Source organism: Schistocerca nitens, chromosome 9 (genome assembly GCF_023898315.1).
Source record: "Schistocerca nitens isolate TAMUIC-IGC-003100 chromosome 9, iqSchNite1.1, whole genome shotgun sequence".
Lineage (NCBI taxonomy): Eukaryota > Metazoa > Arthropoda > Insecta > Orthoptera > Acrididae > Schistocerca > Schistocerca nitens.
Window position 1 is genome coordinate 232,494,295 of NC_064622.1, and position 16,370 is coordinate 232,510,664.

At 43.9% G+C, this 16,370-nt stretch overlaps 1 protein-coding gene across 1 annotated transcript in view; it reads right to left on the reverse strand.

Moving 5' to 3' along the window:
• The window catches only part of LOC126204150 (uncharacterized), a 71,144-nt gene that overhangs the window by 35,185 nt on the left and 19,589 nt on the right, over positions 1-16,370 (reverse strand). Inside the window, exon 3 of the mRNA XM_049938559.1 lies at positions 7,015-7,051. Coding sequence (XP_049794516.1) covers positions 7,015-7,051 — 37 coding nt within the window. The remainder of the gene's footprint in view (positions 1-7,014; positions 7,052-16,370) is intronic.

A 16,370-nucleotide genomic window follows, 5' to 3' on the forward strand; every position in this document is an offset into this window, starting at 1 on the left:
CAAGATATGTTCAGTATGCTGTTCACCGTTCCCTGCCTCAAGTTGAAATAGAGAAACAGCATATTTCACAGTAAATCGTAGTGTCTCAGGGGTCACGTCAGAATGCATTGCGTAAAACAAGTCTTTAGTTCAGGTATGTTCCTAACTGGAGCACTGATGGCAACATCTTGAAAGTACCACACAGCCAAAAGTCACACGGATGTAGACCGGGTGATCTGGACGACCAGGCTATAAAGAAATGACGGCTGATAGTTACAGCGTCTCCGAAACGCTTTTGCAGCAACTGCTTCACTGGCTGTGCAGCGTACGCAGCAGCGCCATCTTGCTTAAAAATAATACTACTCTCATTTCCACGCTGTTGAAGCTTTGTCGTGAAGATCGTGCGGAAAAGTGTCTCGAAGCGTTTACCAGTGACAGTATAGGTAACAGGATCCATAGAACTCCGCCGGCCGCGGTGGTCTCGCGGTTCTAGGCGCGCAGTCCGGAACCGAGCGACTGCTACGGTCGCAGGTTCGAATCCTGCCTCGGGCTTGGATGTGTTTGATGTCCTTAGGTTAGTTGGGTTTAAGTAGTTCTAAGTTCTAGGGGACTAATGACCACAGCAGTTGAGTCCCATAGTGCTCAGAGCCATTTGAACCATTTGAACCATAGAACTCCTCCTTGAAATAATGGAGGTCTGCGATAAAATATGTCATCAACCATCCACATAGTCCCGTTTTCAGAATGAAGTGGTACCGGTTGACGTGTGCGCTGAATTTTCCTTCCTCATATTCTGCAATTCTGCGCATTGACATATCCTTAGATATGGAAATGGGCTTCTTCTCGCAACACAATGTTCCATGACCATTCATTGTCCGCTTCCATGAGAGCAAGAAATTCCAGCGCGGATGTTTGTCTTGCTGGCAGATCAGCAGGAAGCAAGTCCTGAACATGGGTGATGTACTATGGATAGCAATGTAGGATGTTTCGTAGCATTTTACCCCCCGTGCTCGCAGGCATGACGAAGGTTCGGGCAATTCCCCGCGCACTGCAAGTTTGCACCCCACCGCTCGACCCCTCCTTGCGGAGCTGTGGCCACATCTGTGACAGACGTCGGATCAATTGCTTTCCTACATTTACCATATTGCACTTCAAAAAGACCCTTTACTAGAGGCAATTTTGCATGGGTATTCACTGGTTTTTAGCTTGATCCATGACTAGCAACGGTCGCACGGAGACGGACCAAGGGTAGAGACTTGTGTCCAGTCGGGCGCTCGTGGGAGTTTCAGCTTGTCTTTCGGAGGAGAAAAACAGCGGAATGAGACGAAGCACCAGCTGGTGATAAGTATAGGTGGCAACCAAATGGTTCAAATGGCTCTGAGCACTATGGGACTTAACTTCTGAGGTCAACAGTCCCCTAGAACTTAGAACTACTTAAACCTAACTAACCTAAGGACATCACACACATCCATGCCCGAGGCAGGATTCGAACCAGCGCCTGAAGCGCCTAGAACCCCTCGGCCACTCCGGCCGCCATACGTAGCAACCACCGCATTGCTCGGACCAGAATGGGTGCCGCTTTACGCAGCTTCTCGCATAATGCTCCCTGTGCAACGTGAAGTCGAACAACGTAGCGTGCTGAACACCTGTACTCGCGCACAATCTTAGTTTTTAGACCCAATGCTTTCGACGAAAGCGCATTGCAAAAGAACTTCGGGCCGTATCGACGGGTCGCCATCTGAAAAAGCTTTGCAGAAGGTAGTCAGTAACAGAGACCTCTGAGCTGCTAGAGAATACTTCAGCTGCAGACACGGAACAATAACATGATCCGGGGAAATGGGAAAGAGGCGTCTGCAGATAAAGAGAACGGCAGTTCTGACAGTCAGTAGCAGCAGTTCACGACGCTTGCAATTTTTCCACTGGGGTGCAGAAGATTGTGAGAAGTTGCTGGTGGGACTAGGCAGGTATAAGAATTTCCCAGCATTTGTAGGGACGTTTTTAGGGTAGAAGAAGTTGCGCGAATCTTTTGCTTTTCTCGAGTGACTGAAGGTTCATTTACGACTCGGCCAATGTTGTTATTTCCATGTGGTAATTTTTCATTCCTCTGGCAGATCCGGGCAATCACTGTGTTTCCACTGCATATTTGTCTTCCTGTAAGTAAATCGTAGATTATGGTTATATCCCATTTACCTAACTGAGAAGTCTTTGCCGGGAAATTAAAGTAATAGATTAGGACTGTCCAATTTAAAATGTTGTCAATTTTCCTGATTTATTCATTTCCTGAGATCGAATAGAGCCTGTAATAAATTCGTATGCGTGCATACGTCACCATAGAATTTTATAATAAAGAAGGAGTTGTGTGATTGTTTCATTTCACAGCTAGATGATAGATGATTACCCTGTTAATTATCTTTTGTGAGATGTAACACCAGTGTCTCATGTTTGCTAGAGCCACGCCTGTACTCTTACTTTTTTATGTGTGGTGCCTGATTTTTCATATACTTCCGAAAGAACAGAAACCACACATATGTTGGTGAAACATACGGCTTGACAGCATTTCATGATATGTTCAGTGTGAATGCACCCTATTAATGATGACGCAGGCGTGGTGCAATGATTTTTTTTGATGATGTTTTTGAGGAAACATGAATTGAGTCGTGTAAGAGAGGAATTAACGTCGCCAATTGCGAGGAATCCACGGAGTCTGTGGCATAGCGATTTTATTTTATTTTATCTTTTTTTTTTTTTTTTTGTACTGATGCGAAGTTGTGGGTGATGGTCTATGACCCAGTGGTGAGACGATGTTTTATTTTAAAGTGCATCAAATCACGTTTTGACAGGACGAGTATCTATGCAATGGAGGAAACCCATTGAGCAGTAATTAAAGGGATTATGATCTTCAAAACCCAAATCTTTTGGAGACGACACGGGATGACTATAATTCAAATCTATGCTAACATGATAATTACACTGTCAAACAAAGATAAGCTCAGTGACAGGAGTGTTAGTATCGATTAAATTATTATTTAAAAATGGGAGATCTTTAGGAAGAAAGAAAATGAGTAGTCAGAGTTCTGAGTAAGATCATAATTACTAATTTGATCGGGTATAAATGGAATACAAAAAACATGATATAAATCTTGTAGCAAAACTGTGCGACCCACAATAGCTCTAGCTTGAGAAGTATTTAGTGGTGTAATGGTCAATGCAGACACTAACATTGGTGAGGTGTCAGTGAGACGTCTGTCTGCGGATATCTCGTGCCAGTTAACGTAGTACATGTTGCAATTAAGAGAATTACAGGTATGAGTAATGGTAGAAGTAGCGACCTTTGCTTACCTACAAACCTACCTGACCTTTCCCTGTGCCCTCAGTTGATGGCCAAAGGGGACACTTCAGTTTGCCACCACTGGGCGAGAAAAGCAGTGCTCCATTCTTCCACGGTAGTCGTAGCAGTGTTGAGGGTCCAATCATCGCTCCGCTCGTTATTGGTGTAGAAGGTAGTCGTAGGAGATTTTGGAGTGCTAATCGTGCGCAAGATATATACACTCTGTCTATTGAGGCCACATAGACAATGTAATAACAGCAAGCTGTATGTGCGGAATTAGAGTACTTAGTTCACAACATTATGTGCAGCGCTATCTAATACAAAGTATCCGGATACCTATTAGCGGAAATAATAACGAGTTTTTTTCCGTCTTTCGTCTTTATGAAGGCTTGAACTCTGCTGTGAACACTTTCAATAATGGGTGTAAATGTCCGTGAAGGAACAGCAGCCAAATCTTCATCAAGATTCGAAACTAGAGAAGGTAACGATTTTAGACACTGAGATCAGGAGCTAAGCCGGCACTCTGACTTATCCCAAAGGTTACATTGGATTCAGAGAGCGCGTCTGAGTAGGCCATTCTATTTCAGGTATATTGTATACGAAACGTTGTTTCACAGATGCCTCTTTACGACAGGGTGCAAAGTTGTGCTGGTACAACCAGTCCTCATCTCCGAACTGTTTCCCTACTGTAAGCAGTACAAAATACCGTAAAATGCCTTCATATCCTTACATATTTAGAGAGTCCTTAAGCGCAATAAGGGAACAACACTCTAACCACGAAAAGAACCACAATAGCATAACACCACCTCGCGTCTATTTCACTGTTTTATCACACTTGATGCAAGGCAGTGCTCTCCAGACATTCTCCAAACACCAACCCTTCCATCGGATTGCCACAGGGTACAGCGTTATTCATCACTCCATATCATTCGTTTCCATCATCTACCGTTCAGTGCGTCGCTCTTTACACCACCTCGAGTGACTAAAGACATATGGTTTATGTGGAGCTGCTTGAACTTTGTACCCCCACCCCCCAATTCAATTCTTTTTAACGCCTCCTTTTTTCTCTTTTCTTTTCAATATCTGTCTTCCTCGACAGTTTTTACCATATACAGCCTTGTCTAGTACCATGGAAGTTTTCCGTCCTACTGTCCCTCCTTCTTCTCAGTGTTTTCCATATATTCCTTTACTCAGCTATTCTTTGCAAAACCTTATCATTCCTTACCTTATCCGTCGGTCTAATTTTCAAAATCTGATATTCTTCGATTCTTTTCGTTTCCAGATTTACATTCTCAGAAATTTCTTCCTCAAATTAAGCCCTATGTCCCATACTAGTAGACCTCTCTTGGTCAGGAGTGCTCTTTTTGCCGGTTCTAGAGTTATTTTTGTTTCCTCGTTGCTCTGTCCGTCATGGATTATTTTGCTGCCTAGGTAGCAAAATTCCTTAAGTTCATCTACTTTGCAGGCCGGTGCGGCCGAGCGGTTCTAGGCGCTTCAGTCTGGAACCGCGCGACTGCTACGGTCTCAGGTTCGAATCCTGCCTCGGGCATGGATGTGTGTGATGTCCTTAGGTTAGTTAGGTTTAAGTAGTTCTAAGTTCTAGGGGACTGATGACCTCAGATGTTAAGTCCCACAGTGCTCAGAGCCATTTTTTCATCTACTTTGTGATCAGCAATCCTGTTGTTATGTTTCTACTTGTTCTTATTCCTGCTACTTCTAATTACTTGCGTCTTTCTTTGGTCTACCTTCAACCCATATTCTGAAATAATTAGACTGTTCATTCCATTCAGCATAGCCTGTAATTCTTCTTCAGTTTCGCTGAGGACTCTAATGTCATCAGCGAATCTTATCGTTCGTATCCTTTCACTTCGAACCTTAATTCTACTCTTCAACGTTTCTTTTATTTTGATCATTACTTCATCGGTGTATAAATTGAACAGAATGGGTGAGAGACTACATCCCTGCCTTACACCGTTTTTAATCCAAACACTTCGTTCTTGGTCTTCTTTTCATACTTTTCCCACTTGGCTCTTGTACATATTGTATATTATCCGCCTTTCCCTACAGCTTACCCCCAATTTTCCTCATAATTACGAACACCTTCCACAATTTTACGTTGTGAAACTCTTTTTCCAGGTCGACAAATACTATGAACGTGTCCTGATTTCTCTTTAGTCTCTCTAGCATCATCAAAAGCAACTCCAGAATTGCCTCGCTGGTACCTTTTCCATTTCTAAAGCTAAATTGATAGTCATCTGCACATTCTCAATTTCCTTGACCAGTCTTACGTGTATTACTCTTGGAAGTAGCTTGGATAAATGAGCTGTTAAGCTGATTGCGCGATAATTCTCGGATTTGTCGACTCTTGCAGTCCTCGGAATTGTGTGGATGACGTTTTCCCCAAAGTCAGATGGTATACGGTCAGACTCATTTGTTCGAAATGGAAACGTGAATAGTAGTTTTTTTTACCCGTTACCCGACGATTTTAAAAATTATGAAGGAACGTTATCTATCCCTTCTGCGCCATTTGTTCTTACTTCGTCCAAAGTTCTCTTAAATTCCGATGTTTCTTCCCTGTAATCTCATGTTTCTTCGTCTGTCACATCATCATCAGGTCTTCCCCATCATAGAGGCCTTCAATGTAGTCTTTCAATCTATCTGCTCTCTTCTATGCATTTAACATGAAAATACCCATTGCCCTCTTGCTTTTAATTTTACTGAACGCTGTTTCGGCTTTTCTACACTTTCAGTCAGTCCTTCTGAAAATAATAACTTTTTCGATTTCTTCACATTTTTTCGTGCAGTCAATTCGCCTTAGCCTCCCTGCACTTCCTATTTGTTTCATTCCTAAGTGAACTGCATTTCTGTATTCCTAAATTTCCCTGAACATTTTTGTACTATCCTCTTTCAGCGATCAACTGAAGAATTTATTCTGTTACGCTTGGTTTCTTCGCAGCTACCTCCTTTGTACCTACGTTTACTTTCCAACTTCTGCGGTTGCCCCTTTTAGAGTTGTCCACTCCTCTTCAACTGAACTGTCTACCGAGCTATCACTGTCGCACCCTATCTCTACATTCCTTAGCACTCTCGTAGTCCTTCTTCTATGGTCGTTGATTAGTCTATTCTCTTACGATTCAGCCTGCTCTTCATCAATGCTCAACAGTGACCCGAGTCTATATGTGCTCGTGGGTACGCCTTACAATCTAGTATCTGATTTCGGAATCTCTGCCTGACTAATGTGTACTCTAACTGAAATATCCCTATATCTCTCGACCTTTACTAAATATACCGCCTCCGCTTGTGATTCTTCAATAGAGTATTCGCTATTACCACCTGAAATTTGTTACAGAACTCAATTATTCTTTCTCCTCTCTCGTTCTTGGTACCGATCGTATGTTTTCCCATAAACTGTTCTTCTGTTTCTTGGATGGGTGACCATCCGGTCTGCTGAGAGCTGTTGGGAAGCGGGGTGCAGCAAACTTAAAAGGTACTTGATTGAGAAGCAGAGGCTGCGGCCTCGTAAACTGACATACGGCCGAAAGAGCGGTGTGCTGACCACATGTACCCCCATATCCACATCCAGTGACGCCTGCGGCCTGAGGATGACACTGCGGCCGGTCGGTACTGTTGGGCCTTCCAAGGCCAGTTCGGACGGACTCTAGCTTAGTTTAGTGTATATGTTACGTATGAATTAAACTTGTACATACCTTCACGTTGGTTGAGGCAGATTGAGTCACAATAATCCTGTAAAAAAGAAATTATCATATTTTTAACTTTTAAAAAACATAGTTCTTATATAGGAAAACAGCGACCTGTAATAATTATATATAAACAGGAAGCAGTCTTGATCGGGATCATAAATGATATTAAGAGTGATATGTGACATGTAAATGATTTGAATCAGAGGGAAACGCTGCATAGTGGTTTAGGAACTGGGTGTCACATGTGTATATAAGGAACTTAAGAAGGGAGTAGAAAACACTGGAAGAGATGTGAGAACTAGTGTCTCAAAATAGAGGAGTAAAACGGCCTCAAAGAGATAAACTTGATACTGCAATCAATTTCAATTCGTCATCCAGATTCAGAGATTTAATTAAGAGGTTTTTTTTGTACATTACTGACATATATATGAGGGCGTTTCGAAAAGTAAAGATACAGTGGATCGCAGTCATTAAACAGAACATTTATTTAGAAATCGTCAATTACATCTTATTAACTTGATTATTTGTTATTTTTCGACATAATCACCCCCGTTATCGAAACATTTGTTAAGTCGGTGCACAAGCTTTTGTATCCCACAGTCACAGAAGGTTGCCACCTGTTGTCGGAACCACATTTCAACTTCATCCTTGATCTCTTCATCGTCGTGGAATGATTTTCCACCAAGATGTAACTTCAGGTAACGGAAGACATGGAGGTCGGTTGGCGCAAGGTCCAGGCTGTATGGCGGATGGTCCAATACGTCCCATTTGATTTGTTTGAGTAGTGCTTTGGTTACGAGCGCTGTGTGAGGCCCAGCGTTCTCATGAAGCAAGCGGACTCCACTTGTCAGCATTCCCCTACGTTTGTTTTGAATTGCCCTTCAAAGACGTTTAAAAGTCAGACAATATGCAGCAGCATTAATTGTCGTTCCAGGAGGCATAAATTCCAATAGAAGAATGCCTTGTCTGTCCCAAAAAAACAGAATCCATGATGTTCTTCGCTGAAATCGACGTTTTGGAATTCTTGGCTTTTGGTGAATTCGAATGGCGCCATTGCATTGATTGTTGCTTGGGTTCAGGTGTATCGTGATAAACCCACGTCTCGTCACCTGTCACAATGTGATCAAGGAACTCATCACCTGCTTCAGCATTGCGTGAGAGGAAGTCGAGTGCAAACCCCATCCTTTTCTTTTTGTGTTCTTCCGTTAACAGTTTTGGAACCCAGTGCGCACACAATTTCCTGTACCCTAACTTGACAGTCACAACGTCATACAGAGTTGTCATTGACACGTCCGGTATTATCTGAAGCAATTCTTTCAATGTGAGACGTCTGTTCGCATGAATTGCTTCCTCCGTTCTCCGAAGAAGGGCATCAGAAATCACAGATGGCCGACCTGTTCTTTGTTCGTCATGAACATCGGTCCTACCTTCAGAGAATTCGTTACATTTTGTGTTCCCATAGTCAGAAACTATTTCTTTTTGAATATCTGCTGGTCGATGACCTTTTGCATGAAGAAAACGTATAATGGAGCGCACTTCGTATTTGGTGGGATTTTATATCGGCGCAGCCATTTTAAACACGACATACACCAACCAGAAGCAACGTTCAACTGCCGAACGACCGCGAGGAGAAAGCTAACGGTTCAAGGTTAACACCAGTGTTGCCTACTTGCTCGCCAAAACTCTTCTGTTCCTCTGGCGTACGGTGTATCTTTACTTTCCGACATACCCTCGTATATTAAAACACGACAGTGTAGAATTTGCAGTTAATAAAGTAAACGAGAGTATTAGGAACGGCAGTTGCTGAAATGTAAATAGACTACTCAGCCATGCTGACTCCCAACTATGCCTGTCCTTGAACTTGGCTGTCTATCTACTTTCGGTTCCCGCCGTTGTTGCAGTTATGCCGTGGTTCTTCCTTCTTCTACGAGTGGCAGCAGCGATGTGCATCGATAGTTGCGCCGTGTACCATCTTTGGTCTTGTGCATATAGTTTCCGGCTAGTGTGTGTGCGGGCAGTCGGTCGGTTGGTGCGGACCAGGTAGGATATCTAAATGCGGCCTGTCGGCTGGGTCCGCTGACAGTCCCTGCGCAGTGTCGGAGCGTGTGTGTAGCCGTCCGATCGCTACGAGCCTCGTGGCTCACCGACCCAGGACGTCAAAGTTGAGTGGTTTCCAAAGTACGCAAGCCACGTCCGTTCATGTTGTGTCGTTCGTTTCGGTGGTTTGCTGTTGGGGAGCTTTTCCTGTGAGCAACACTGAGTGTTTGTAGTGGTGAATTCGAGCCGCCATGCAGTGGAATTAACTATTATGGTCAGCTAAAATTGAAGTGCACCCGCGGAATTTTCTGTCTTGTGCCCGTTAGTGTTCTGGCTATTTGCCCTGGCCACTGACGTACACTCAGGCCGTGTTCCTTTTTGGTGGAGTCAACCATATTACCTTATTACCTTTTTTCAGATTCAAGTCTACCACCGGAATTTTCTGCCTTGTGGCCGTTAGTGTTCCGGATACCTGCCCTGGCCACTAACGTAATTTCAGGCAGTGTCCTTTCCTCAACTGTTGTCACTGTTCATCGTGGTGTGTAGTTTTGACAGCTTAATATTAAATTCGGAGTAGGTATTAAAATCCACGGAGAAGAAATAAAAACTTTGAGGTTCGCCGATGACATTGCCAGAGACAGCAAAGGACTTAGAAGAGCAGTTGAACGGAATGGATAGTGTCTTGATAAGGGGATATAAGATGAAGATCAAGAAAAGCAAAACGAGGATAATGGAATGTAGTCGAATTAAGTCGGGTGATGCTGAAGGAATTAGATTAGGAAATGAGACACTTAAAGTAGTAAAGCAGGTTTGCTATTTGGGGATCAAAATAACTGATGATGGTCGAAGTAGAGAGGATATAAAATGTAGACTGGCAATGGCAAGGAAAGCGTTTCTGAAAAAGAGAAATTTATTAACATCGAGTATAGATTTAAGTGTCAGGAAGTCGTGTCTGAAAGTATTTGTATGGAGTGTTGCCATATATGGAAGTGAAACTACGTAGTTTGGACAAGAACAGAATACAAGCTTTTGAAATGTGGTGCTACAGAAGAATGCTGAAGATTAGATTGGTAGACCACATAACTAATGAGCAGGTATTGAATAGAATTGGGGAGGAGTTTGTGGCACAACTTGACGAGAAGAAGGGACCGGTTGGTAGGACATGTTATGAGGCATCAAGGGATCACAAATATAGCATTGGAGGGCAGCATGGAGGGTAAAAATCGTAGAGGGAGACCAAGAGATGAATACACTAAGCAGATTCAGAAGGATGTAGGTTGCAGTAGGTACTGGGAGATGAAGAAGCTTGCACAGGATAGAGCAGCATGGAGAGCTGCATCAAACCAGTCTCAGGACTGAAGACCACAACAACAACAATACATATTTCATTGTGGATAATGACGTCCGTAACAGTTTGGTCCTTGAGTTCATGTACCAATTGGTGGCTAGCAAGTCGTTTGGTTAGTCGGTCCGTGACTGTATCTTGCTTGGGTTATCGACGGATCAATTGTAGTTGGGTCCACCACCTGTATCATCTAAGTGAACGTTAATGTTTCGAGGGCAGGCCTCCCCGCCTCCCCCCCCCCCCCCCCCCGCCTGGAGGCGTCTGAGTTCCGTTGTCTATACTGTCCTTTTCATGGGTGTTTAATGGTCTGGTGGTAATGTAATATAGCCAATGCTGTTAAAAGAAATTATTATTGTGTTTTATGTAAATCAAGGGCCTTCAGCCCGTATAAGTAAGTTTGGATTCTGTCAAACGGATATTTTGCTGAAAGTTACTGCTGTTGTGCTATCTTTTCGTCTAGTGGGCTGTCAGCCACTTAAATCTTAAAGGTTTGAGGTATTTTGATTTTTGGAAATCAACTGTGGGCCTTCAGTCATTTAAAACATTATTATTAAATTTAGTTATTGTCGTTGCGCTGCTTTTTCATTTAGTGTGCAATCGGTCACTTGAAACTTAAACGTTTAAGATATTTTTGAACTTTTGAAAAATCAACTGGGGCCCTTCGGCAGCTTAAAGCCTAATTCCTAAAATTTTAATTTAAGCAAAAAAGATTATGGTAATATATTTTAAAATGTTGAAATTTAATTGTGGCCTTTAGCCGTTTGTATTGCACCTTGTTTATGTTTGTTATAGCCATATTTGCCTTGAGGCCTGCAGCCTAGCTGTGATATATATATATATATATATATATATATATATATATATATATATATATATATATATATATATATATATACAGGGTGTTACAAAAAGGTACGGCCAAACTTTCAGGAAACATTCCTCACACACAAAGAAAGAAAATATGTTTTGGGACATGTGTCCGGAAACGCTTACTTTCCATGTTAGAGCTCATTTTATCACTTCCCTTCAAATCACATTAATCATGGAATGGAAACACACAGCAACAGAATGTACCAGCGTGACTTCAAACACTTTGTTACAGGAAATGTTCAAAATGTCGTCCGTTAGCGAGGATACATGCATCCACCCTCCGTCGCATGGAATCCCTGATGCGCTGATGCAGCCCTGGAGAATGGTGTATTGTATCACAGCCGTCCACAATACGAGCACGAAACGTCTCTACATTTGGTACCGGGGTTGCGTAGACAAGAGCTTTCAAATGCCTCCATAAATGAAAGTCAAGAGGGTTGAGGTCAGGATTACGTGGAGGCCATGGAATTGGTCCGCCTCTACCAATCCATCGGTCACCGAATCTGTTGTTGAGAAGCGTACGAACACTTCGACTGAAATGTGCAGGAGCTCCATCGTGCATGAATCACATGTTGTGTCGTACTTGGAAAGGCACATGTTCTAGCAGCACAGGTAGAGTATCCCGTATGAAATCATGATAACGTGCTCCATTGAGCGTAGGTGGACGAAACTAAAATGAGCTCTGACATGGAAATTAAGCGGACAGTTTACTCTGGTTTCGATTGTGTCTTTGGCATCGTATTGTTTGACTTGTTATTGTTTCAGATGTTAAGACAATGGCAGTCAGACAGTGCCCACGGATCGGCCTGCTGAGAAGAGACCATCTCGTTTACGAGATGGCAGCAAGGCATCAACCGACGGAGGGCAGTGTTCCAGACAGAATTGCTAGCCAAATTGCTTGCTGCTGTGCTGCAGCCGGTTGGCGTCACCTTGGCTGTGAGCGGTGAGACAGGTGCAGCTATCCAATTTCTTGGTGAGGCCCTTAAAGGCATTGAGGATACTATTGGTCTCCTAGAAGGAACCCAACATAGTGACAGTCAGTTGGGTCAGGTGCGGGCACAGTTGGCGCATTTAACTAATCTGGTGGCTGATTGAGTATGTTAGATTTGGGAGAGCATCTCAAAAATCGGCGGCTGAGTTGGGAACTCGGGTGAGCGTGTTGCAGTTAAAGCCTTCATGCTTGGAGTTGGATGGGAGGAAGTTTGAAGATAGTGACTCGGGCTATCACGGAGAACAGAACATGGGGGCCAGGCCAGGGGTCGCGTTGTTCCAGTGGCTGTTAAGTTAGATGCTGTGTTTGCTAAGTTGCCTAACCCTGTGGCTTATTTCTTTCAGGGTCTGACCGAATTGATTGTAGAGCGAACTGTTTAAGTAGAAAATGTATTGTGGTTGCCGGTTCGTCTCGAACAACAGACGGCCACTTTTCGCGTTCTCACACCACGTGATGCTATCATTGGTATACCCGCTAGCTAGAGGCGAGTTGCAGAACATCCTTTCACGAGCCATTGCCGAAGTGTTTACCTTGCAACAATTAAGGGGGCTCGTTACTAGTCAAAGATTAACCACTGGGATTCGGAAACAACTTGACTGCTGCCGCATTTAGGAAGTGCAGCGGGGTCATGAGCAATTATATTAGTATGACGATATAGTCCACACAGCTTCCTTGTCCTTGCTGAATCTGCATTATCTTTTGAGAGCCACGGGCGTCGGAAGTTTGCAGGGCGCGACATAGGGGCGGATTCCATATTATCCACATCTGTTGAAGTTAACTAAATGGAATGCAGGCGTTCTTTCAGATGCGGCATTACAGCTCATTTGGTACGCTTTTGTGATCAGCCCCGTGCTCCTAGAGCCAATGGATGACGCCGGGTTGGCACGCGAACCAGGGTTTGAGTCTTTAGGCCTTGGTGCACTGGCGTGGTCACCCCCGCATCATTCCCTTTGCCTTAAGTTTGTTCTCGGGTAGGTGGCGTGCCAGTTTGCGCTGTCTTGGATTCCGGTAGTTCCTTGTCATTATTGAGTTTTGAGTGGCTTTTGGAATTTGGGCATCTTACTAGACTCCGTTTGGTCCCGTCCTCGGTGCAGAGATGTTGGGTGGCCAAATGCTAGGTGATACCTTTGCAGGGTTGGGTACGGGGAATGCATCGGTTGCCGATTATTCCTGGCCTGTATCTTTGGTTAAGGGACTGCCTGTTAATCTAATATTGGGGTGTGATTTCATTTATAATACCTGACTCATCTTGGATTATTCCGCTCATACCTTTTCCTTTAGGTTATCACCCGGTGAGAAGTTTGGCTTTCGCAAGTGTGCTAAACCTGGTGTATGGCGAACTGCCAGGACCTTCGGGGTAGAGGTTGCAGCTAATGAATTTGATCTGGCCCATCTCTTACCCAATCATGCGTCTCAGCTACGCGATTTGTTGCATAGTTTTTCTCAACTGCTTAACAATAACCTGGGTGTCATCTGCGTTCTTGAATATCATATCCGTTTGTCTGATGACACCCCCGCTAGGATATCTCCATAACGCCTCTCAACCCTGAAGTTTGAGATACTCAGGGCTAAGATATCTCAGATGCTGCAACAAGAAGTCATCAGACCCTCTACTTCTGCTTATGTTTCTCCAATTTTTCGTGTACCTAAGGATCAGGGGCGGAATTTCAGACCTGTCGTTGACTACCAGCGTTTGAACGCCAAGGTTGTACTCGAATCAGTACCTATGCCAGATTTGCATAATTCTTTTACTTGGTTTGCCGGTGCTAATTGGTTTACTGTTCTTGATTTGAATCAGGCCTATTATCAATCTCCGTTGGCTGAGGAATGTAAACATGTCACTGCCTTTTGTACTGATTGGAACTTGTTCGTGTTTAACAGTCTCCTTTGGGTTAGCTAGTGGAGCGGCGGTGCTTACTCCTTTATTGGATAATATTCTTGGGGACTTGAAGTTAGTCCATGTCTATAATCATTTGGACGACTTGGTTATCTATAGTCGTTCGTTTGAGGAACATTTGGAGCATGTCCGGCAGGTTCTTTTGAGGTTACAGCGAGCTCGTCTAACTGTTAAACCTAGTAAAACTACGCTATCTAGGTGGAAGGTATCTTTCTTAGACCATATAGGCTCGGGTCAGAGTATTCACATTGACCAAGAGCGGACGAAAGCCCTGTGGGCATTGCCTCCTCCTGTTGATAAGAGGGGAATAGCTAGATTTATAGGCATGGCAAATTACTTTGGGCGTTTCGTGCCCACTTTTGCCCAGTTGGCGACACCCTTAAATCAATTACGCCTTAAAAGAGTGCGTTTTGAATGGTGACCTGCCCAGGAGGCTGCCTTTGAGCATATTAAGACAGCGATGGCCAACCCGTCGCTTCTTGGGGTACCCGATTTTAGCAAAAGGTTTATCGTGCAGACTGATGCTTGTAATGCCGGTATTTCAGCTGTTCTCCTCCAGGAATCTGAGGGGCAGAGACAACCATTTACATACGCGTTTCGGCGGTTAACAGATGCCGACCTCAAGTACTGTCTATGAGTGGGAGGCCTTGGCCGTTTTGTTTGCATTAGAAAATTATCGGTTCTACCTTGAGCATCGGGTTTTCCAATTGGAAACCGACAATCAAGCGTTGAGCTGGGTACCGGCGAGGCCGCATAAAATTGGCCGTACTGCCAGGTAGCCAGTACGTATTTCAGCATTTCAGTTCGAAGATAAAAATATTAAAAGTTCTGAAAATGTCTTGGCGGATGTTCTCAGCCGGATGTTTACCAAAGACGTGTGTAGTCAGGGAAGGGAGCAGGTAGACAGTGACAATCTTAATTGTATGGTGTTACGTGTAATTCCCCTTTTGTTTGAGGACATTGCACACCATCAGGATCAGGACTCTGTGTGGGCTGGTATTAAGCAACATGTGTTGGCAGTAGAGCTCTCGGAAGAATATGAGATTAAGAGGGATATTCTTCGCAAGAAGGTGGGCAATGCTAAGCAGTCTAAGATCTATTTGACTGCTAACTTTGTGCTCCGTTCTTCGGTTATTTTCATGATTCATTGGTGGATGGCCATTTAGGGACTTACAAGACGCACCAAAAGATCAAGCAGCATTTAACTTGACCCTCAATGTGCCAGGATGCTAGACAAATGTCTCTTGTGTAAAGTAGCCAAATCCAGCAATGCCATTCAACAAGGCTGGTTGAGTTCTGAACGAGAATCCTCTCCCGTGCACAAGACCTATATTGATTACCTGAGGCCTTTACCTCGGACTAAAAGGGGTCATCGATATGTACTCGTTATGATTGATGCATTTTCTAGGTTTACTTGGCTCCTTCCGAGTCGCAACGCTACCTCTACCACCACGATTAATCACTTGACTAGTGCCTTTAGTGTTTTCTGGCACATAAGCAGCTGGTTAGTGATAACGCTCCTGCCTTTCTTTCGGACCCCTTTAAGGCCTTCTGCTTTCAGAATGGTGTTAAGCATGTCATCACCACCCCGTATTATCCCCAGGTGTCCTTTACAGAAAGGGTTAATCGAAATCTTAAGCCCCTTTGATTATTTACCATCAGAAAACACCCAGCAAATGGGACTGAAGTCTTCCCTGGCTCAATTTTGCCTTTAATACCGCCATTCATGAAGCCTCGTGAGCTACGCCTGCATCCTTGATCTTTTCCTATCCAGTCAATTCCCTTCTTTCCAATTTGCGGGGAATTCAGGACCTTATTCCACATGACGTTAATCCTCGGGTCATCAAGGAAAACTGGAAAAGGTCCAGGCGTAATGTACTCAGAGCTCATAATAAGCAAGCCGAGCTTTATGATCGTAATTGGGAAACCTGTAAGGGTAGGCCAGGGGACCAAGTTTATGTCCGCAATTTCTAAGGGAGGCAGGTGTGCAGTGGCAACCTTAGTAAATTCAATCCGCGTTTCCTGGGGCCATGCGCTATTATGCGACTATTAAGGCCAGTAAATCTCTTGGTTAAGGAGAAGAGCTCAGGCGAGCAACATCGGGTTCAGCTTAGTGAAGTTAAGTTCAAGTAGCTCGGAGTTTGAATTAACCCCTTTCTGGGTTAAGTTTGAGGAGGGGGAGGTTGAGCCGTGCTCACTCCGAACTATGACTTTCCTTGAAC